Source organism: Odontesthes bonariensis, chromosome 2, assembly GCF_027942865.1.
Source record: "Odontesthes bonariensis isolate fOdoBon6 chromosome 2, fOdoBon6.hap1, whole genome shotgun sequence".
In the NCBI taxonomy this organism is placed as follows: Eukaryota; Metazoa; Chordata; class Actinopteri; order Atheriniformes; family Atherinopsidae; genus Odontesthes; species Odontesthes bonariensis.
In genome coordinates, this window is record NC_134507.1 from 14,818,185 (window position 1) to 14,840,220 (window position 22,036).

Below are 22,036 nucleotides of genomic sequence, written 5' to 3' on the forward strand. Positions count from 1 at the left end.
TCGCTGGGAAAAGGGATGTCCCCTTCTAGACCTGTTGCCTCTATGACCCAACCTTGGTTAAGTGGGGGAAAATGGATGGATGGATACTGAAAATGTCGTGCTCATATATATTTTGTAGGCTGGACTGAGTCATTCATTTTGTCAGTACCATGTTATCAATTTATCTTTTGAGCTTTGAGGAGTTTAATTTTCATTCTAATGAAGGATTTTGAAATTTGCACTGTATTTTTTAAACATTGATTACATTCTATACACACACTGTCTTGCATGTTCTAGCTACTGTATTGACTGCAGCTGCAGGATTTTCAACCAGCTACTGATGAGGCTGTGTGTGTGAAGACAGAGAGGGAGGTGGAGGAAGCCAAAGTCTGAGAGGAAGTAAGAGAGCGATATAAGGAGCGAGACGACCAAAGCTGTATTTTTCTCCCTGTATGGAGAGCTGCTGTTACTTGTCCTGCATTTTATCCTAAAGAAGGTGAGTTTTCTCATTAATCTTCCAAAACATTCTCAGATGAGGCTACTTTCAGCAGTAGTATGTGGGGCTGGCAGTAAAATAAAAATAGTCCTGATATTTGCTGCACTTTCAGTTTTCCAGGTTCAACAGGGTGCACGTTTTAGTGAGATATTATTCAACCTGTCTTATTCCTTTTTATGTGATAGAAAATGGGTGACAAATTAGTATATGTACAGTCATGCGCTTTTCATGTCATCTGTTCATTCCATCTTTCCAAGATCTATGTTTTTTCATTTTAAACTGTAACTAAGGTAGCGTGTTTCGGTCGGAAAATGCAACAAGTGTCTGAGTTATCTGTTCTTTGTCATGGATCACTTTGGTGTTCACCGTCCTTTTAATCCCCAAATAATGAGATATCTTTTGCTTCCTGAATAATTCAATTTGTAACAGTGGAGATGCAGTTTTATCCCCTCTGCTATTAAAACACTGAACAGTACATGAGTCCTACTTTTAGGGTTTTAGCCGTGTTTTTATAGATCTATTTACATATTTATTTGTCTATTTATTACTCTTTTTTATATCCTTGTTTGGAGCACTTGTCTGCTTGTCATGTTCTGTTTTTGTTGTCCTTGTTTTGCTATGTTATTGTCCTTTGTCACTGTCATTAGTAATGTGTTGTTTGTGCAAGCTTTTATTGTTACTGATGTCAGTACTGTGTTGTCTGTCTGTGTAAGCTTTTGCTACTTTTACCTGCAACCAAATCTACCTTCGGGTATAAATAAAGTCACCTTACCTTACCTTACCTTACCTTATAGATGTTGCTTTTTCTTTTATAAAGGCTGATACAATTACTTTAACCACAGAAACTGACAGTGTGTTTGAAGTGTTTGGCCATATGCTGTATGTGGTACATTAATGTTGATTGTGTTCATTCATCAACACTATAAACTGTACATCATTAAGAAATTTATTTGAGGCTTAACTTGGAGTTATAAGAGGCTGCATATTTATTCCTCCTTTTTATCTGAAAGCTCTGATCCACAGGCCAGCTGCTTATGAACAACTCTGTTTAGCATGAAAGAGCAGGAAGACAGCAGATGCGCTTTCTCTTTTTATGTTTTTCTCTTTTGCTGAGCTACAGAATTTTTCACACAGATCCATGCAGTGCCATTAATATGATTGATTTTGCTGTACTTATTTAAAAAGTGACTAATTAAAAAACAGTCACATTTCATGAGCATTGAGCATTGCTTGCTGAAGCCCAACAACAATTTTTTTTATTCTTTTTTTAAATTCAGTTTTATAGTGAATGACTTTGAAATTACACCTCTTTCTCCTATAATTACACATAACCCAACTCACTATTGGAATTTAATCTCCATTTCCTGAAATCATCTCTCCAACCATCATCAGGCTGCCTTGCCATGAACATCTCTGGGCAGAATTCCTTCCTCTTCAGCTGTAATGTCAGCCCAAGTGAGGCGCCAAAGCTCGACATCAGCGTCACCAAAAGTGAACCGCTCACCGTTTCTGTCCCCATGACGATCTTCTACAGCATCATCTTCTTGCTTGGAGTATGAATATTCAATTCACAAGACATACTTGACACCCACCAGTTTATTGATGTCTGACAAATAAATAAACTTGATTTACCAAAAAAGTGATGCTGCAGAATTAAGCCACTATGCTTATCGTTGAGTGTTTTTTGTGAGCAGGATGTCTTCTTTCACCTTTTCTCCACAGGTCTTATTGAATGGAGTGAGCATACTGACTCTCCTTGTGGATGCTCATATGAGAGTCAGTGCCATTCGTTTCTACCTACTAAGCCTGGTTATTTCAGGTACACACTACTCCCATTCACATGCAGTGAAGTCAATCAAACCTGAAATCAATCAAAGTAAAATGGCGTTGCCTGTGTGTGCCTGCATTACACGTACCAAAACTATAATTTAACCAAACTTGTTTCATGATCGAAATGCATAATAACTGCCATTTCACAAAGATTTCAGTCAACTACAAGGTGTAACTCATATTAATGATGAAATCAAATTAGCCATTTGTCTTTGTCCAATGGCAAATACGAAACTAGAATCAGAAAAAAGTTCAAATCAAGTTAAAATGCGACTGAATAAGCTTTGTATAGTTATTAGCATTGTAGCCAGGATGAGTAATGCTATCATATCTAATTTGCACACATATAATTTCAACCTATTCATTTGAACTGAGTGATGTCTGTGCTTAGCTTTGACAGCTCCACCCCAGTGTACCGTACTTATTACTACTCTAGAAGCCATCTCGGATTCTAATTTGTTTAAGGATCATCACAACCATATATTTCTTTTTATATATTTTCAAATTATAGACATTCTGCAGTTGCTGACCATCCCGGTAACTTTGTATCGGTACTACTGGGAGAGTTACCCGTGGCGACTTGGCCAAGGAGTGTGCAAAGTCTACTTCATGATCCGCCAAATGTATTGTGCCACCACGAGCTGGGTCATCGTGACCTTCACTACTGAGCGCTATGCAGCCATTTGCCATACAATGTGGTCTGTCTCCAGTCTGAAGGTTGAGTACTGACGCAAGAAACATTTCCTGTTTACTCATGACAGATTCCCAGACTTAGTTGTTGTATTTTCTGCTTTTTCCATTACTGTTGTCATTTGATGTGATGTCCAAGTTTGGTTTCTTTTCCAAAATTAGTACATTGTTCCGTTTTGAACTCAAAGAGTTCTGCCAAGACAAGCGGCAAAGTATGATGAATGAAAAGAATCAAACAGGGTGGCATTTTCATATGAAAACAATAAGCATGCAGAAGTAAAGGAAACTGAAGACAACACAACAAATGCTGTCTATGTTTAGCATTCCATATAAGTTCAAAATTAATCTAATGACTAGATTATTACTCTCTCTTCTCTCTTTCAAAAAGAAGTCGCGCCTGCCATGCCTTCTTACAGTATGGATGGTGTCTCTGATCTCGGCTGTGCCCTTTGCTCTGGTCTATGACCAGGCACGTGCCTGCATCCTGGACTACACGGCAACCACGCCAGAAGATGCCTTCAAGATCTCTACCATGTGTGAGATGATAGAACCTGATCCTGCACATTTGTACAAAGGAGCATTACTTCTGAGAGCTGGACTCTTCTTTCTGGTGAATTGCTGTTTCAAATCAAATCAAATCAAATTTATTTATATAGCACATCTCATGTACAAACAGTTCAAAGTGCTTTACATAAAATAAAAGCATTGCAGCAGGGAGTGTAAGAAGCATTAAAAATACATAAAAGAATATAAAGAGAAACAAATAAAATAATTTAAATGAATTTAAAAACAAGCAACAGTCTAGATAAGTTAAAAGATATTTCATGCATAGACACATGGGAACAGAAATGTCTTTAACCTGGATTTAAAAATGTCTACATTTGGTGAAAGTTTAATCTCCACTGGCAGTTTGTTCCACTTGTTTGCAGCATAACAGCTAAATGCTGCTTCTCCTTGCTTAGTCTGGACTCTGGACTGGACCAGCTGACCTGAGTCCTTGGATCTCAGAGCTCTGCTGGGTTTATATTCTCTGAACATATCACAGATGTATTTTGGGCCTAAACCGTTCTGGGATTTGTAAACCATCAGCAGGCTTTTAAAATCTATTCTGTGACTGACTGGAAGCCAGTGTAAAGATTTTAAAACTGGTGTGATGTGTTCAGATCTCTTAGTCCGGGTTAAAACTCGGACAGATTGTCTCTGCTTAAATGCATCAAAAGTAGGTCCTCAACTTGCCTCTCTTACTACAGGTCCCACTGGTCTCCATCTTTACACTTTACATGCTCATCCTGCTCTACCTAAGGAAGAATGGTCGTCAAAGGAGAAACATGGGTCTTATAAGAACGGATCTAGAGGCAAGACATGATATCCAGTGTCATCGCAATGGAAAGCTACTTTTAAATGAAAAGAGAGCTCTTAAACTCATGGGTGAGCTATGAATTCTAATTATAGATATGATTTTCTAATGACTTGAGGTTGTTGCACTTAAAGGGATAGTTCGCCTGATAGCTGCAGCTGTGAGAGACAGGGTGACCCACAAATGGTGGTGCACTTGTTCAAAGTGCCCAGTAATGCCAACGGAGGTGGAGAGCTGGCCTGGGTCGCTTCTTCCAGTTAATTTTGGGAACGTGGAAAAAGGTCTGCAAGACCCCAGCATTCAGGATTGCGGGGAAGTCTTTATGATTTGTGATGCAGACAGAAGCTGGTACACTGGTCTCTTCATCAATTGAAAGGTCTTGCATCTGTGGCATGATGAGTTCCCATTCGTGGCAGCAGTAGCTCTTCACCTCCGTTGGCATTACTGGGCACTTCGAACAAGTGCACCACCATTTGTGGGTCACCCTGTGTCTCACAGCTGCAGCTGTGGCTCCAACTTCAGCTGGGACCACTTCTCTGTCCCTCCTCTCTCTCTCTCTGCCCGTTCTAACTCCATCTGGTGAAGTTTGGCATCTGTATATTCTGGTTCATAAAGATATCCCTTTAGCTCTGCGGTAAAAGGGATGTCTTCATCATTGGTGTCGTAGTCAGACATGATTACGTTAACTTTCCGAGCAGTAAACACCGTGAAACAGGCGCAGCTGTCGGCAGGCGGCAGCGCGCATTGATACTGCAACTTAGTGCCAAGCGATTGTGAGGTGTAACTATTTCGGAAAATACGATTTTGTGATGCAAATGTATTACTCTTTTGAATGCATATTCTTTTCAGAAGCAAAACGCTTTATTTTAAAAGCCCCAGCCAACTAGCCTGACTAATTACGTCACCGCCTAAAAGAGGCTGTAACTCGGCTCACAGGACGCAGCGGGGGGTAGGAAAATGTTCATAAATAATATTACTGGTATGGGATGTCGTACAGCTTCATGTCAAAAGAGGCGAACTACCCCTTTAAGATCTTGTTAAAGGTAAAGTGTCTGATCACGCTTAAAAAAGAGACTTTTTGATTGCATTGTGACAGATATTATCTGTTTTTGTTATGAACTGTCATCTTTTTATTGTTTTTTTTATGGTAAAAAAAAAGCATTTGGAAAAGCACTGTGTTTTGCTTTTCAGGTGCAGTGGTGGTGGCTTTTTTTGTGTTCAACTTTCCAGACATTGCCTCCTCCCTGATGCAGGTCTATGTGGTCGTGTGGTCCGACACAGTCCTTTCTGTCTACACGGTTCTGAAATCCTATTTGTCACTTCCTCTGTGGTATATCAACGGTGCTCTGGATCCAATGCTGTTCTGCATTTCTTCCCACACGTTTCGCCGGGCATGCTGGAGAACTTTGGGCAGGTTCAGACCTTGCTGCTCCTTTAAGTATCGTGGCTTGTCCTGGCTGAGGACGCAAACTTCTAGCAAGGACCAGAGCATAACAGTCAGAGAGAGGAATAATGGTAAACTGTGTGGAGGAAGGATGGCTAAAAAGAGATATACAGTCAAAAACAAATCAGATCAGGGAGATGTAGAAAGCTGTGAAAAGCGCCCCTCAACATGAGATGTGAAAAAAAGCACTCTGAATAATGTGCTTTTTCTTTTCATGCTGTTCAGGTTGAAATGTGTTCTATTCTTCTCTCTTTCATTCCCTTCTGTTGGTATAAGTATGTCTACCTGATGTATGAAAATGACAGAAACAGTTATTTTTAGACATCCTATTAGAATGTTTACTGTGTCTAATAATGTGTAATGTACCAGTGATGTACTGTGTGATCCGATTGACAAGCGACAGAAGAAATATGTTGTATTGTAAAGATAACATTATTGTGGCAGATGTGATTCAATAGAATAGAAAAATACTTTATTCATCCCCCAGTGGGGGAAGTTAAAAAAACGTCAGTAAAAAAAAAAAAATCATGATTATAGATATCATATTTCACTGTATATAACATGTATATTACAGACTTATCAATATACTGTTTCAAATATAATGCAGAACATTATTATTCAGAATTGCTGGCTTATATAAATGTTACATACTTAACAACAAGTAAAACAACAAAAATGCTAACACTTCAAAAAGACAAACGGTTTGAGTTTGCATAAACCTGAATCAGTCAACATACAACATTTGTCAAAGTTGAGTTAAATTTTCTTTGAAAAAAACATGACTTTGCCAGCATCAATTAACATAACAATACTGCATAACAAGCCATTTTGTATGTGAGCTCCATGGTATTTGATGTGTTTTAGAACTGGATTTTTGTATTGTAATTGCTGAGTGTTTGGCATTAATCTTGAGTGTTTGTAAACTAAAGTGGGGCAGAAATATTTTCTTTGTGTTGTCAAGACAACCAGTGACAGCAGGAGACAGCACAGGTCTCAGACTAAGCCTCTAAACCTATTTATGTCTTATTGCTTGTCGATGAATAAAGCAGGTGCCCGGTTCACGAGCACAGCTTGATGTCAATAAAAATTACAGTCATTGTATAATGATGTAGCAAGTCTGTCATTGATTGCCCCCTGGAAGGCAAAATACAGGAACTGCTTTATGAATGAATGATTGCCAGGTAAAAAAGACTGGAACAGCATTTGTTCTTTTCTTTTCTTTCAGTCTGTCCTTCCTCTCTTTTGAAAATAACTCGACAGCAGTTTTTGTGTGTGTGTTGGTAACCTTTACTTGCAGAACCTGATGAATATATAACTGGCAATGTCGAAATGTCAGTTGTTAGCAGTGGGCTTCTTATTTGTGAGCAAGAAACTTCTACACACCTCGAAGAAATGAGTCATCCTCTATTTTCTCTGTCACATGGTCCTTTAGGTTTCAGTCTCTGTCCTCTCTATTGGACCCTAGTAACACCCACACTTAAAGTTGATTGTTTGCCCTAAACCATGGCACTCAAACATGGATTAGTAATTAAGTTGGTGTAGCCTATCGTCCCTTTCCCCCATAACTTTCAACTGATAATAGACTGAATAGAATTTAAATTCCAAAACCAAAGCATCTAATGAATTGTTGGTATTATGTGATGTTTTAAGGCAAATTTAGCTGGTTACTAAGTTATCAGTGCCATCAATAAGGCTATCTCAGTGTACATTGTTTGCGGTAATAGAGCAAATTCAGAGGATACAACCGCTGAATATCCGAAGGTAGATAGGCATTGCAATAATAAAATGTCAATCTCAGTGTAATTTCTTTTTCATCTTTAAATTGGTAGAATCGAGATGAATTAACTTTGTTCTTAAGTTTGAGATGTGTGCTACCCATGTACTTTTGGATGTTCAACATTGCCACTTAGGAATAGACTGATTAGGAGGTCATATGTTCTGGATAAAAAAAAAACATTATTTCAGTCTCTCCTAATTGATGATTATTTTAAATTATTTTTCCATTTGCTGACTTGTTGAATTAGTTGTTTTTGTCAAAAACGTTAAAATCCCAGAACTAATTTGTTGTTTACAATAGATTTAAATTTCTCCTACACTCAGGTAGACCGCATAAGCTTTTGCCCTAAATTAATCATCTGCAGTTTTGATAATGACGACTTCCACGTAGCTGCCGATCAAAACAGATGTTTTGATTGTCAGTGAAATGATCATACTCTTTCCAACTTCCCTGCAGCACAAAAAAAAAATCCCCCAATCATGAATTTCTCCGAGTAATCATACGTAACGACCAATTTCCTTTACTTCATTAACTGATATGAATCTAAAGTTTGGACTGACATTTCTAGGTGGATGGAAAGTCAACACCAAATCAATTATAACGCCTCAGTGTTTGCTGCAGACAGACAAAGTCGTGACTGAAAGCGGCAAATCCTTGTCTTAAACTCGTCTTCAAAGGTTTTATGCAACGTTGGAATGATTTTTCTTTAGTAATTCTTTATTTTTTTAAAAAATGGAAACAAATAACATACAACGAGAACAAATGGTGCCTAACTGGAAGATACCGAATAACACATCTGTACAAACGCAAAAAAATCTAAATGAACTAACTTTTCTACTGGAACAAGACACCTTTTATGTTTTAGGTCAAATTGATCGCAGCAGTTTAAATCAACAAAACTGACTAGTTTTGAATGTGGATTTACACCACTGGGCACTTGCAAGCAACACATAGTTCAAAATCTAAATAACCTTGTTTTTTTTTTTACCTAGAACCGTTCCTTCTGGTCTGGGTAGACTTGGCTCTGTGCTGGTTTTGTTCTTTGGCCTTCAGGATTTATTAATGCTAACCTGAGGAAGAATCTGAATTCACACAAATGCTGAGATGATTTAATTTTGCAGTTTGTTTTCTCTATTTGATCATGTGCAAGAGTCAGAAGAAGTAGCCTTAAAGTTACAGTGTATAAAATTTAGGGTGATCTACAGGCAGTTTATATCTAAAGATGATTTTGAAGTCTGGGTTGATTTGCACACACATATTTGGTAAATCCAAGCATTTTGCTCATCCACGGTAGGATAGTACCCTTATCACACAGGACATTTTTGGGGGCAAGTCCTAGGGGGGGGGGGGGGGGGGGGGCACTTTTTAGCGCACATGGAACACTATATTATAAAAAAATGTACACGCGCATGTTGAATGAAATTAAAGTGTACTGCTCTAAAGCAGCATCCTCCTTGGTGCCACGTCTTTAAAGATGTTGATGACCTCGCTGTGATTTATCGCAATGTCTTTTTCAATGGCAAGCAAGAGAAGGTCAGAGAGCCTTTCTTCACCACACAGGCTTCTTAGTTTACTTTTGATGATTTTCAGCTTGGAAAATGATCTTTCAACTGAAGCAGTCGTCACTGGTAATGTTGCATATATTTGGATCATAGAGGTCGGGTGTGCGCGAGGAGGTGGCTCATTTCGGTGCATTGTTTTCAGTCGTTTTTAATCGCTCAGGTTTTCAAAAGATCATTTCAAAACCGGCCTCAGTAAAATGTTAATAATAATAGTAATAAACAAAAAAAACAAAAAAAACCCCCACGAAGTTTCAAAAGGGCATTTTCGTTGATAAAGGGCAGAGGTAGTGGTGCTTCAGCACCACCTGATGTCTATGTATGCACGCCACTGACACAGCATATACGCTTAGATGACTGAGTTAAGACTCGCCTCTTGTTTCAGCCACATTGCAGCCATTATGAGCCGGTTTAAACTGTCAGGGACAGTGAGAGAGATACAGAGGAGGAGCGTGCCAGTACGCCCAAAACAAATTACTGTACAGTACATTAGTACATCTTTGATGTGCCCTTCAAAAGTTTGAACCCACCCACTCTTTCCTTTTAAACGAGTTTGAGTGGTTTAACAGTCGTTACGTAGGTATAGTTTCACCAATCACAATATTGGGGGCGGGACCAAAGATGAAAACGCGGATGATTCGAAACGACGATGACGACTAAAACTGATTGCCAAAATAATCTCAGGTTGGATAGAAGGTACCGATTTTTCGTTAATTGTTAAGTAAAAGGGTCAACACTGCCTCAATAAATGTACGTTTTTGATATGTTTACTCGTAATAAACTGTATCTTTGGGCTACTTCCTGCTGTGACCTAGCCCTAGCTGGCGCAGCTAATTAACCTAGCAAGCATTTATGCTAACATTGCTGGTACCTGTTCGATAATAACAGCCCCGCTCCAGCCTTTATTTTGCGGTACCAGTTCAAAGCTTCTATCTTTTTTATTTTAATAAAACATTTATTTATGTATTCTGTATATTCACCAGCCCGTGGTGTCTGTGTTTCTCTCTAACAGGGAGACGAAATGCAGTGTGTTCCTCAGTCACGTGAAGCCAAACGCAAACCAGCCTGTGATCTTTAACCCGGACTTCTTTGTGGAAAGGTTAAGGCATGAGCATCCACAGGCCTTCGCTGATCTGGTACTTAGCAATATCACTCGGCTCATAGATCTGCCAGGGGATGAGTTTGCCCAGCTGACCGGGGAGTCGGAGCCCAGAGTGCCCTCCAGTGGCTTTTTGCGCTCCTTCAACTTCCTTAAGCGCAAAGGTTAGGCTAACAGAACCATGACTGTGCACAAGAATAATGTATGTGTGCATTTTATTTCGGGGGGGTATATTTAATATTATATATCAGACCATGTCATTATCCAAGCCAAAATGCCTCAACTGTGTACTGGGAAAAAGTCCCCCCTGACTGCTCCTATAGGAAATCTGAGATTAAGTAGCAGCCAGGTGCTGCTAATGAGATACACTTGATGAACCAGTCATCAGCAGGTGGGACCACCTCTTATAAAGCGGAGGCTTTTCACATTTTGCTGGTCTGGAGCATTCAGGTGTGTGTTGCCACAACGCCAAGGAGGAAAGACACCAGCAGTAGCCTTAAGCCTTGTTTCCACTATGCAGTCAGGTACGGGTCGGTTCAGAACGGTTCGCTTATTTCAGTGTTTCCACTACCACGAAAGCGTCCCATGGAACCCGTTACCATTTTTGTAACCCTTCTGCTTGGGGTACCTAGCACACAGAACCGGTTCCAGGCTCTGCTCTCCGTTGTTGGTGAGGAGGCTGTGCAGCAGGAGCTCGATGGCGCTGTGCGAAAAAAAAAAAAAAAGGTTTTCCAGCTGATTGCCGCAAAAATGGCAGAGTGGTTTCAACCGGACCGCGAGCCAGTGTCGCATTAAGCTGAAGAAGCTTGGAGGTGGTTCGAAATGATCAAATCAAATCAAATTTATTTGTATAGCACATTTCATGTACAAACAATTCAAAGTGCTTTACATAAAATAAAAGCATCTCAGAAGAGAGCGGAAGAAGCATTAAAAATACATGAAATAACATGAAGAGAAACAATTAAAATAATTTAAATGAATTTAAAAACAAGCAACAGTCAAGATAAATTCAAAGATATCATGCAGATTTCATGCAGAGACACATGAGAAAAGAAATGTCTTTAACCTGGATTTAAAAATGTCTACATTTGGTGAAAGTTTAATCTCCACTGGCAGTTTGTTCCACTTGTTTGCAGCATAACAGCTAAATGCTGCTTCTCCATGTTTAGTCTGGATTATTATTGATGTTATTTGCTATTTACGCTTCAGCACGCACTCCGCCCACCCCTGAGGGTCCCCTTTGTACAGTGGGAACGCAAAGCTGACCCCAAAGCGACCCGTACCGGACTGCAGAGTGGAAACGAGGCTTTAGTGAAACGACCGCTGAAAACAGTTCCGGCAGTGGAACTGCAAAATATCAAAGAGCTACATCTCTGATTCTAAAGGCGTCAGTTAGGATGTTATGAAATCAGACTTAGAGCCGAGCGAGGGTCTGGAAATGCTTGAAGTGACTGTGAGTTGACACATAGTCCCGATAGGGTGATTTTAGTCACAATTTCCAATGCATTCATTCGGAGAGGCTCAGTTTTGTATGATTTCTATTGGAGTAACCTTTTTACAAGCATTGTAAAAGTCTGGTTTTGCCCCCCCCCCTTCCCGTGTACACCAAACTCCTCAGTACACCAAATACTCTAGAGTTAAAAAAAAAATAAGGCCGTCTGTCTGAAAGCTAAAAGCTTGAAACGGGGGTCATGCAGCAGAACAATGATCCCAAACACAGCAGCAAATGTGCAACAGAATGAGTTTTAAAAAGAAAAGAAGCAAATTAAGATCAGTCAAAGTACATACCTCAACCCGATTGAAATGCTGTGGTGGGACCTTAGAAAGCTGTATTTAAACCTGTGAACTGAAGCACAGTGGAAAGTAGAGTGAGCCAACATTACAGAACAATGTAAGGCTGATAATATACAGAAAATGATGAATTCAAGTTATTGCTGCCAGATGTGGCCCTACAAGCTATTAAATAATGGGATTTAATTATTTTTCCATACAAGTCTCTGCATTTTGGCTTTTTGTTGAATGAGTAATGACATGGTGTATTTTTGCTGTGTTATTGTTCGTCTGAGCATGTATGTCTTATTTGAAGACTTAGTAAGGACCTGGTATAGATAAAGTCGGTTCCCTTTTTTTTTCATAAGACTGCGCTTTCCTCTCCTCCATTTGATGAAATACATTCAAAGATCACGGAAAGTTTATTTCTTTACATACCCTCTCTGAAGAGTACACCTTTTTCAGTCTTTCTTCTCAGAGTTTTGCCTTGCTTAGGTGGCCCTGAGATTTTGTATAATGTGTAAAAGGTATTGCAAACAAAAGGGGGGAAAAAAAGCAGCATTCATCCTCACTGTGCCATTTTACACCTTGCAGAGAAAGGAGTCGTTTTTGGAGCACCCTTAACTGAAGAAGGAATAGCACAGATCTATCAGCTCATTGAATACCTGAGTAAAAGTGAGTATCGGCTGTTTTCCATTTAAAGCAGATTCTGATATCATGACTACTTACCCTTGCATGTGAAAACTCCAGAGAAGCAAAGTCCTAACTACATTTTTTTCTTTTTTTGTCCCCCAAACCTCCCGCATAATCATTTGATTTCATGACATCGTGACATATTTTAATCAGTCTGTCTCTTTTGTTAGAATTAAGTGTCAAGAATTGAAACGCACTTCCTGCTTGTTCTATACGCTGGATCACAGTGGATTAGTGTGAGGTCATGGTTTATTTCTAGTAAGAAATGATGTCATTCACTGAAAGTGGACACTGAGAGCAAATGCTTCAGTCAATTATTCATCTAAAAGCACTTTGCTCCTGCCGACTCCTTCCCTAAGTTTCACTCCCTCATCACTCTCTTCTCTGCTGTGTCTTCGTCCTCTGATGTCTCCATTTTGTCACTGCCCCCCTTCCCCTCCCTCCTTTTTGGCTTCCTCTCAATCTTTTTTCTTTCTTTCTCCTCAGACCTCCACGTGGAGGGGTTGTTTCGTGTGCCAGGCCACAGCTTAAGGCAGGCAGCATTAAGGGAAATGCTGAACGCTGGGACTGAGATAGATCTAGAGACAGGCGACTTCCACCCCAATGATGCAGCCACATTGCTCAAAGCCTACCTGGGAGAGCTGCCAGAGCCTCTGCTCACGCACAGACACTATCGCGCTCACCTGAAGATTGGAGGTCTTAGTTCATTTGTGCAGAGATTCTTGTCATGGCTCGAGATAAAAATTCAATTCAAATTCATGTAAAGTCATGAAAAAAGAAAAAAAAAAGCAATTGTGACCCATTTGCTGTTTTGTAATATCCTTTTATCTGTTTTGTCCAGAGCTGACTCGCTTTGATGATAAGGGGGAAAAGACAAACGTGCCTGATAAGGAACGCCAGATTGAGGCATTTCAGCTGCTTCTCATGCTGCTCCCACCAGCCAATCGCAGCCTGTTGAAGCTGCTGCTGGACTTATTGCACCACACCGCTCGCAATCAGCACGTCAATAAGATGTCTGCTATTAATTTAGCCACAATGTTTGCGCCGCACATCATCTGGCCCAAAAATGTGGGGATTTTATCTATCCTTCCAGCTATTTTACGTACATTTTCCTAAATCTCCATGACAATATTTTCTTTTTCGACGTTTTTACGTTGCAGGTGATGGCGAGCGACCTTCAGGAAAACATGGAGAAACTGAATAAGGGTATTGCATTCCTCATCAGACACTCCCAAAAAATGTTCAAGGTATGATTTTCTTATCTGGTGTCTCAGCTCTTATTGTCGAGCTTTAGCTTGGCTCACTGTATTTATAATCTGTGTAAATGAACCTGTTTCCCGGATATATCGGATGCTTTTGCCTGTCTTGGAACTTTTCTTGTGGGTCATAATGAGGCGCATGCAGCTCTTGTCAGTCGGTGTCATGAATAGATTAATTCTCCCCCGAGGCAAAAATTGACAGGGAGATATGAGGTTGGAGCTGCCTCTTTCAATGTCAGCAGGATAACTCAAAAGCAATCCAGCCTAAGTTGATTAAATGTGCGGGAGAACGAGCAAAAGAAGAACCCGTTCAAGTTTGCTGCAGATTCAGATCACCTTCTTTAGTATTACGAAACAAGGGAGGTGGCCTTGCACTCTCCAAGTGTCCTTCTGGTTTATATGTTTTGTCCTTGCAAATGAACAGACCATTTGATACAAGTAGAGATGTTGCCAGGGTTACTGGAAAGCCAGACGGGGTAAAGGTAAAGAACAGAGAGATAGCATGTGACAGATATCCCTGGATTTGTGATATTTCACAACGATTTATTTCCTTCAGGTTTTTTTTTTTTTTTTTTTTTCGCTTCAACTTGTGAAATGTGAAAGAAATTCATGTAAATGCAAATAGATGCATGAAATCACCAGGCCTTGTCTTTGATTGCGATCAAGCTCTTTTAACACGCAGTATCCAAAGTTGAAGGGGTTCAGAAGTGCTTGGACAGATAATTATACCTCAAATTATGGGGGTAAATTGCGGTCTTTGAACTGCACACTTCCTTGTGAATGGTGTCCCTTCACAGCAGCCCTTTTTTTTTTCTTCTTCTTTAAAGCCATCATCCTGCTGATTGATGAAATTCTTCCACTTTCTTTTGATGCATGTGGCTGAATGTCAGCACAGTGAATCCCCGAGCAGTAATCATCGGCATTGCCTTTGTCCCAGCCTAATTGCAGACCACGCACAGAACCGCCATGTTTGACGGTTAAAGCATATAGGGGAATGCTTTTAGGTCATGGATTCTTTTTTTCTTCTCCACACTTTCCTTTCTCCATTACTTGGACAAAGTTTATTTCAAGGTTTATTTATTTCTTTATATTTTTTTCTAATCTTCCTCTAGAACTCTGTCAGTTCCCCCTTGCGGAGCCCGATTACTCAGTGTCTGTGGTGAATTCTCTGATGTTACAGTTTTGATTTCTTCTCTTGATCACTGACGAGGGAACATGCCCGCCTACGTCCCAGGGAGCAGTCTTTTCTGATTGAGACATCCATGAAAATTGCTTCACTGCCACCTCTCAAGACCTGTGCTTCTCAGTATCTTGCTGTTGATCCTATTGTCAGTGTTCATCTCACATACAGTTCCTCTCCTTCTCTATGTACTAATTTGATTATACCCATTCAAACTGAGGTTGAGCCCTGGCATTTTAATAGATGTCCATTACTGTAGTTCAAATCAAAACGCTGAAATAACTAAATCTCAAACTCTTCAAATAGTCTGTCATGCTTTATGCCGAGAGTGACGTTATGAAATACTGTATACAAGTTTGCTTTTTTTTTTTTCTTTTGTTCTTTGCAGGCTCCTTTATATATCGAAGAATATGCCCGGCTATACTTCACAGGATCAAAAACTCTTAAGTTAAACGTAAGTGATTTTGTCTTCTGTTTCTAACGTAGGTCCTCTTAATGAAGAGTTGGGAGTATTAGTGCTCCTTCAGTAACATTTGAATATGGTTGCTTTAGGTTTTTTTTAGCGTTCACTTCATTGTACTTTGAGCCGGTATCTGCTCCTGGTTATGAGAAAGAACTGTCATCGGAGAGATCTGTGATGTGTTTTATCACACATCCTTTCCAGGATGACTTGACCCTCTGCTCTGGTACCAAAGACGGCCCTTTGGGTGCGATACCAGCCGCCTCGCCTTCTCCCCCTGTGAAAACAATCGCAGGTGAGATCAGCGACACCTGCTCCGTCGAGTCATCTGAGACTCAGAGTTACACCGAATCTGCCCTCAGAGAGCTGTACCAGCAGGTCAACAACATGCCAGAATCTGCCAAGAAGAAGAAGCTTATCAGACAGGTATCTTGGTGTGACCGTTCTCAGAACCAGAGAAAAGAAATCTGTGCAATCTGCTTTCATAACAGCACGTAACGTGGCACATCTTTGTGTGTAGTTTGAAAAGCAGCCTGCGACTCCTTCGGCAGACTCTCGCACACCGTTCATCAGGAGACATTGGCGTTCGCGCTCTTTGGGTGGAATCATTAAGGTTTGTTGATGGCACTCCTGCATGGTAATCTCACACTGACGCAGACAGTTTATTAAAAGCATCTTTTATGTTAGTTGTTACTAGTGATACCATCAGCTGATGTTTTCATGCAATGTTTAGCAATAGTTAAGCGAACTTTTATCTTTTTGCAGTTCATCCTTCAAAAAACAGAGTTCATCTCCTAGTAATGACTTTTTATTCATTTAACAGAGGAAGGTGTTGGGAAGCCAAATATTAACCGAGAAAGAAAACGGCACTTTGCAGAATCTTCCACCCAGCTCCTGAACTGATGGGCAGGGAAGAGAATAATACACCGACTGTAGGGCAGTGAGTATTGCCTTGTTCCTTCATTGGATCATCCCAAAATCCCAAAAATGAATAATGCAGTACACCAAAGAAGAAAGATTGTCTGGTAATCACAGACCCTGAAGTAGCAAGTCAGTGCAATGAAAGTATATTAACTTGTAATCGCACATTAACACCAAACGATTCTCACATTTGTTCCCCTGGCCTGATGGAAAACTGTGCTGGGAGATGAGCGACCCTCTGAAAATCGGTTGTAATAGTTGCACCATGTGTCCACACATTTGGAAGCGTAGCCATAGCGGCACTTATCAGAGCAGCAGTGGCCGTTCTCCTAAAACGATGCAGTGGGTGCTGCTTTCTTCCACATTCTTTTTGTGTAAATTGACGGGCAAAACTTTGTGGAGCTGTCACTCCACATGAATCTAAAATAGGAGGCAGGGCTTTTGGTTTTTCAACCTCCTCTGTGGTGAAATCAGCTCCCAATTTAGGAACTCGACATAATGGGACACACAATTACCCTCTTGGTTTTTAATTCTCACGCTAAAACACATCTCTTTGAAACAACTTGTACTTATTTTGCTGATTTTTTTTTAATTTTTTATTTTTTTTGTGTGCACTCTGTATTTTTAGATGCTCCTTTTGGCTTTTGTACTCTTAAAGGACAAGACCGTTTTTTTGACATTGGGCCCTTGATTTCACATTATAACATGATGTTCTACTCACCCCTGCTTGTTGTTGGTAATTTGGAGCTGTTCCGAAGATATTCGAGAGGCGTCTGGCTGCTCTCTTGAGATATTCGGCCATGAAACGGTTTCCTATGGGCAACGTTATACAGGCACAAACTATGCTGTTTATAATTTATTAATTACTGTACACTAGCACTGATAACGTGGAGGTGCGTCGCTTACTTAAAAAAATCCGGGTTACTGTAATTTTACTGACGTCATCGTCGTGCTACTACCACAGACAGCCCACAGACCTGCTGCCTATTTATTCATTCGGCGGGTCTTGTTTGTCTTGGCCAATAAGGGACATTGAGCAGCACGCTCATGGCAGAGCCATAGATGGCTCTGACTCATGGGCTCCGAGTGCGTTCCAGGGCGGGCATGTTAGTTGGAAAAAAACTAGTTATTAGGCTACGGCCCAGATATTTCAGTGGCAGCTTAAAATTCGGCGCATTACGGCTTCCTAACTGTAATAAATTATTAAATATTGTTTATGAGTATTTAAACATATGTCAGCAAGCAGACAAGTTGCATGAATAATATCCCAAATGTTAACCCGTTTAGAAAAAGGCACTTTCATTTCATTCTGAATTAACGTCTGGAGATGAGAAAGCATTTCGATTGGACAGAGGATGCACGTGCTGGGCGAGCGAAATTTGACGTAGGGGCGTGGTCGCCAAGCTCCAGGAGCTCCCTGTACTACCAGGACAGCTGGTAATCTTCAGCCCCAATTTAGTGTCCCCAGCCGGGGTAAGTACCCTGGACCAACCTCCCTGGTCTGGAAGTAAACATGCTAACCCGGTTAGCTTACCTGGCTAGCTTAGAAAATCGAGTGGTCAAATGATAATTTGGAGTAACTTTCTTGTGCTACATCAGTTCGTGGTGCATTTTTACATCAATATATGGTATTCACAACATTTATTGTCACTTAGGCTCTTTAAATTAATCAAAAACTATAATGTAAGAAAGTGGAATTCCGAATAAACTTAATTCCGGTTCTGAAAGTGTTTACATGAACGTTAATTCCGAATTAAAAATTAGCATATAATTCTGAATTAACACCATCTTGTAAACGCAGCCACTGTGTAATATTTGTTACACAATAGTCGTCTATAAACAAAGGTATGTTATTTCATTAAAAAGTGTTGCTTAATTAATTGGTAATCACCTCCTCTATTTTAGACAGAGTGTAGTTACTGTACTTTGGACCAGTATTGCCCCCTACTGACCTGTCTTGGTATGGCTGCTGGGTATGCAGCTTTGAGTTAAATCAAGTTCAACATGCACCATGTTTTCAGAAATGCATTCTGGTGTTGAAATGTTGCATTGTGGTTCAATACCCACCTCAATTTCTAGCTATACTGCAACATCACAAGCCTAGAAGGCCTTTTTTAACCGCATACGCTGGTATTCATTTTTACAGCTAGAATCAAACATGGCCAGTTTCTTTCAGTCAATTTTAAGTGCTATACCAAGATGGAAATGATCTGTGTTTTCGTGAATAACACTATAGACATAAGGCAAAAATTAAAACATTATCTAAAATATGTCACTTGACAATAATGGTCATCCACAGAATATTAAATGTTTGAATAATGTGTCAAAATTAGGCCTATGTTACTTCACATATGCAGTATGTTGTGCGCCCCCCACCCCGTTGGAACAGGGAAAAAAAAGTTCAGGCTCAGGATTTTTTTTCACTATCACCCCTGTGAAAGTCATCTGAGTGACACTTGAGATGCTTGTCTCTTCTGCAGATTATTTTACCGCCCGATACGAATGCAGCATTGTTAACGAGTGCACATGAATTGAGATGATTGCCATCTCTCATTTGACCACTAGATGTCAGTAATTGTTACAAACTGTTTCTTTAAGTGACGTTGCACATGTGCGTAATCACTCCTCAGTGCCACTTAAGACGCTACCGGTATGACTGTGACCGGAAATAAACTTCCATTTGAAAATCTTTAAAAGCGGTCGATGTTAATCCTGGACGACGAACATTTTTATGTAAAATGCAGAGTCGTGATTCTTTTAAAACGAGATTAAAATATCACTTAAAATGATGGGAAAACATGGACTCATGTCATGAAGGGGTTTTCCTTGAGTCGAAGAACTCGTCTGGTTCTTTGTCTGTTTGTGGTACAACAAAGACTAATGATGCCTGATGCCTTTTATTTATATTTATTTACATATTTTTTTCTTCTCCTCTCTCCTCCAGGATGACATGTCTCATCTTGAAGCTTCACAAGAAGAAACAAATGGTCTAATGTGGCGTACAGTTTGGAGCAGATGCCTCGTTTAACTCACCATTTACGCTCCACTTTTTTGTTTTTTCCTCAAAGTTTGATACTTTCTGTAGAAATCCACTGAACGCCTTTGGCAGTTTATTGATTTGTAAGTACATCCCTGCAGTTTCCGGACATCTCTGAGGACGCTGTGTGTTTTTGTTATAGGTCAGTTTCACTTTTGCGTCGCCTCGTGTTTATTTAATTAGAAATTGTAATTGTATTTATTTTCGTATCAGTCGTTTGGACATTTGGAGCCTTTGGATACTTTGCATCAGACTGTGATGTGCAGGTTCTCTGTCCATATCTTTGCTTTTAAGAGTCGTAGGTTACATAAGAGTAGAGCAAAGTAGTCTGGTCAGAGTTGTGCCTTAAAGTGAATATAATATCTTAAGCTATTGTGTGACGTAAGTCTTATTTTCGATTTCTGTTTTCTTTCCAAGTTTGCGTAAATCTTTCTGGGGAATTCCTCTGCATGTGATTAAATTAAAGGAGATGATTCTCAAACAAACAAAGATGGTGGCCGGCAAATACTGCTGGAAAGACCAAAGGGGGCCACTTTGTGCACTTTTTCCGCTCTTTAATGCAAATCTTTGTGTGAACCCTGATACTTTATACTACTGTTAGTTTGAGCTCTGTAGGTCTCTTGGGTTTTATTCTTATGCAACATTGTATATAGTTTTTTTTTTTTTTTTTTTTTAAGCTTTTTGCCTTTATGGTTTTACTTATTCAGAAAGAGTTTACTTGGGATTTTACATTTCAGTGCCTTTTTATTTTTAATGCTTTCGATTTTTAACGTATTGAATTCAAAAGAAGAGGAATTTGTTATTCGCCTTCTGCCAGTTTTATTTTTTTTTATTTTCATATCCAGCTGTTTACTGGGAGAATTTTAGCTTCCATCACCTACAAAGCCACCTGGGTGTCTTACTTTGAGTTTCGCTATCTTTCCAAAGCTGTTACAGTTTAATTATGTGACAATTGCTGCATTGCAACTGATGTAAACAGATGATATTGATGCTACTGTGAAGCTATGCAACTTACTGTAATTAAAATACATCAGGTCACGTTCTAAAATTGTCTTTTTTTTTCCATTTGAAAAGTTTTTGGAGGGTTTCTTTGGGAAAATGTTCTTATGTCTTTAGTACCAAGAGACGGAGTAACGAAGATGGATTCAGTGAAGCTGGACACGGTCGTCTCTAGTGGAGAGAATTGCATGTTAAAGATGTAAGACCCCAAAAAACAAAGAGGCCAAAGTAAGTATGTGCTGTACATACATACTTATTTATGTTAGCAGTGGCGTTGCCTGAGTCTGTGCGATGCTGTTTCATTAGAAGCCACAAGGTGATGCTGCTCAGTTGCAAATGACTGGTGAACGGGTGCTCTTAAGCACAGCGTGATGACTTTTGAGCCAGTCGAACCAACTGCTCATAGGACCGTTTAAGATGTGTCCATGTGCCACTGTGTTTGTGTATATAACACACACACATATATATATATATATATATATATATATATATATATATATATATATATATATTAAAAAGACAATATTTAAATTTAATTAGAAGGAAAAATTCTTGCAAGCCTAACATATATGTGCCCAATAGCAACTTTTATAATAAAACGGTTTAAATATAAGGTAATATTTCTCCAAAAGATGATAAATGTCACTATGTTTCCACATCTCTCTTACTTTAACGCCCTCCATCTTCTCAGTAGGTAGCAGTGCCCTGTTGCCAGGAAGCAGGCAACAAGCTGCTTGTAAATCTTTTGGAGGTTGTGGTGGCGAAAGGGATGCCAAATGAAATTGAAATTTACATCAGTTTTAGGCGTATGACCAAAATATGACTAATGGTAAAAGCCAGAAACCTATGAGAGGGAAACCGAACTGGGGGGGGGGTCTATAGTAAGAGTGAAGAGCGCTTTCCACAACAGCAGGAATGTCTCAGTGTGTCATTATGGTGTCCATGTCAATGCATGCTGGGTATTGTAAGTATATGTTGTAAACATCTGCAAGAACGGGGCTGCTTTTTCTCATGTTCTCTAAATAAACAGCAGACAGGTTCCATAATAGGAAGTGTGTTGTTTTACAGCTGAAACTCTAGAGAAGTTATATTTAGTATACTTAATCCAAAAATGAGCATGGTGGCTGTGAAATCACTTGCTCAAACTGGTATTAACTTCAGATTTCCTGGTGTGCACACATTCGCATGCTTTGGTGAATGGGTGTGATTTGGCTTCAAGTCGATGCACTAAAATGCCTTTGGAGGTTAATCCTGTGATTGTAATATAGAATATCCAATTCGAGATCATTTATTTTAAAAGGAAAACACTACTTGGGATACTCTCGCACGCCGTGGCGCACAGGTGATTTATTTTCAACAGTCTGGACAGTTTTTCTTGTTTTTTTTTTCCCCCTTTGTTGTAAGCACAGCTCATTGAAATTTAAACCCAATTTTCTGAATACTAAATGTATCCTCCGTATTGTTCATCACAATCAAGCAGAGCACG

General features: G+C 39.7%; 2 protein-coding genes across 3 annotated transcripts; both read left to right on the forward strand.

The window, feature by feature from the left end:
- The first annotated feature begins 438 nt into the window (after positions 1-438).
- On the forward strand, positions 439-5,968 carry LOC142398860 (neuromedin U receptor homolog nmur-2-like). The gene is made up of 7 exons (XM_075483080.1): positions 439-475; positions 1,868-2,028; positions 2,198-2,294; positions 2,817-3,022; positions 3,384-3,605; positions 4,246-4,423; positions 5,544-5,968. Exons 2-7 carry the CDS (start codon positions 1,879-1,881, stop codon positions 5,966-5,968), a joined length of 1,278 nt encoding a protein of 425 aa, XP_075339195.1. The 5' UTR covers positions 439-475; positions 1,868-1,878.
- A 3,776-nt stretch (positions 5,969-9,744) lies between these two features.
- LOC142399633 (rho GTPase-activating protein 19-like) lies at positions 9,745-20,556 on the forward strand. Of its 2 annotated transcripts, none has more exons than XM_075484290.1 (11): positions 9,745-9,828; positions 10,145-10,395; positions 12,596-12,676; positions 13,181-13,390; positions 13,536-13,762; positions 13,855-13,941; positions 15,522-15,587; positions 15,798-16,019; positions 16,114-16,206; positions 16,417-16,533; positions 19,459-20,556. In XM_075484290.1, exons 1-10 carry the CDS (start codon positions 9,782-9,784, stop codon positions 16,489-16,491), a joined length of 1,359 nt encoding a protein of 452 aa, XP_075340405.1. In that variant the 5' UTR covers positions 9,745-9,781; the 3' UTR covers positions 16,492-16,533; positions 19,459-20,556. The 2 variants fall into 2 exon arrangements, with proteins under 2 accessions (XP_075340405.1, XP_075340406.1); XM_075484291.1 differs by having other exon boundaries at positions 9,749-9,816.
- The last annotated feature ends 1,480 nt before the right edge of the window (positions 20,557-22,036 follow it).

Excerpts from the sequence above, each read along its gene's own strand:
- LOC142398860 (XM_075483080.1), top strand. The coding sequence starts at position 1,879 with ATGAACATCTCTGGGCAGAATTCCTTCCTCTTCAGCTGTAATGTCAGC. Across the intron at positions 2,029-2,197 it reads GCATCATCTTCTTGCTTGGA|GTCTTATTGAATGGAGTGAG; the intron begins GTATGAATATTC and ends TTTTCTCCACAG. Across the intron at positions 4,424-5,543 it reads GAGAGCTCTTAAACTCATGG|GTGCAGTGGTGGTGGCTTTT; the intron begins GTGAGCTATGAA and ends TTTGCTTTTCAG.
- LOC142399633 (XM_075484290.1), top strand. The coding sequence starts at position 9,782 with ATGACGACTAAAACTGATTGCCAAAATAATCTCAGGTTGGATAGAAG. Across the intron at positions 13,763-13,854 it reads ACATCATCTGGCCCAAAAAT|GTGATGGCGAGCGACCTTCA; the intron begins GTGGGGATTTTA and ends TTTACGTTGCAG. Across the intron at positions 16,020-16,113 it reads AGAAGAAGCTTATCAGACAG|TTTGAAAAGCAGCCTGCGAC; the intron begins GTATCTTGGTGT and ends CTTTGTGTGTAG.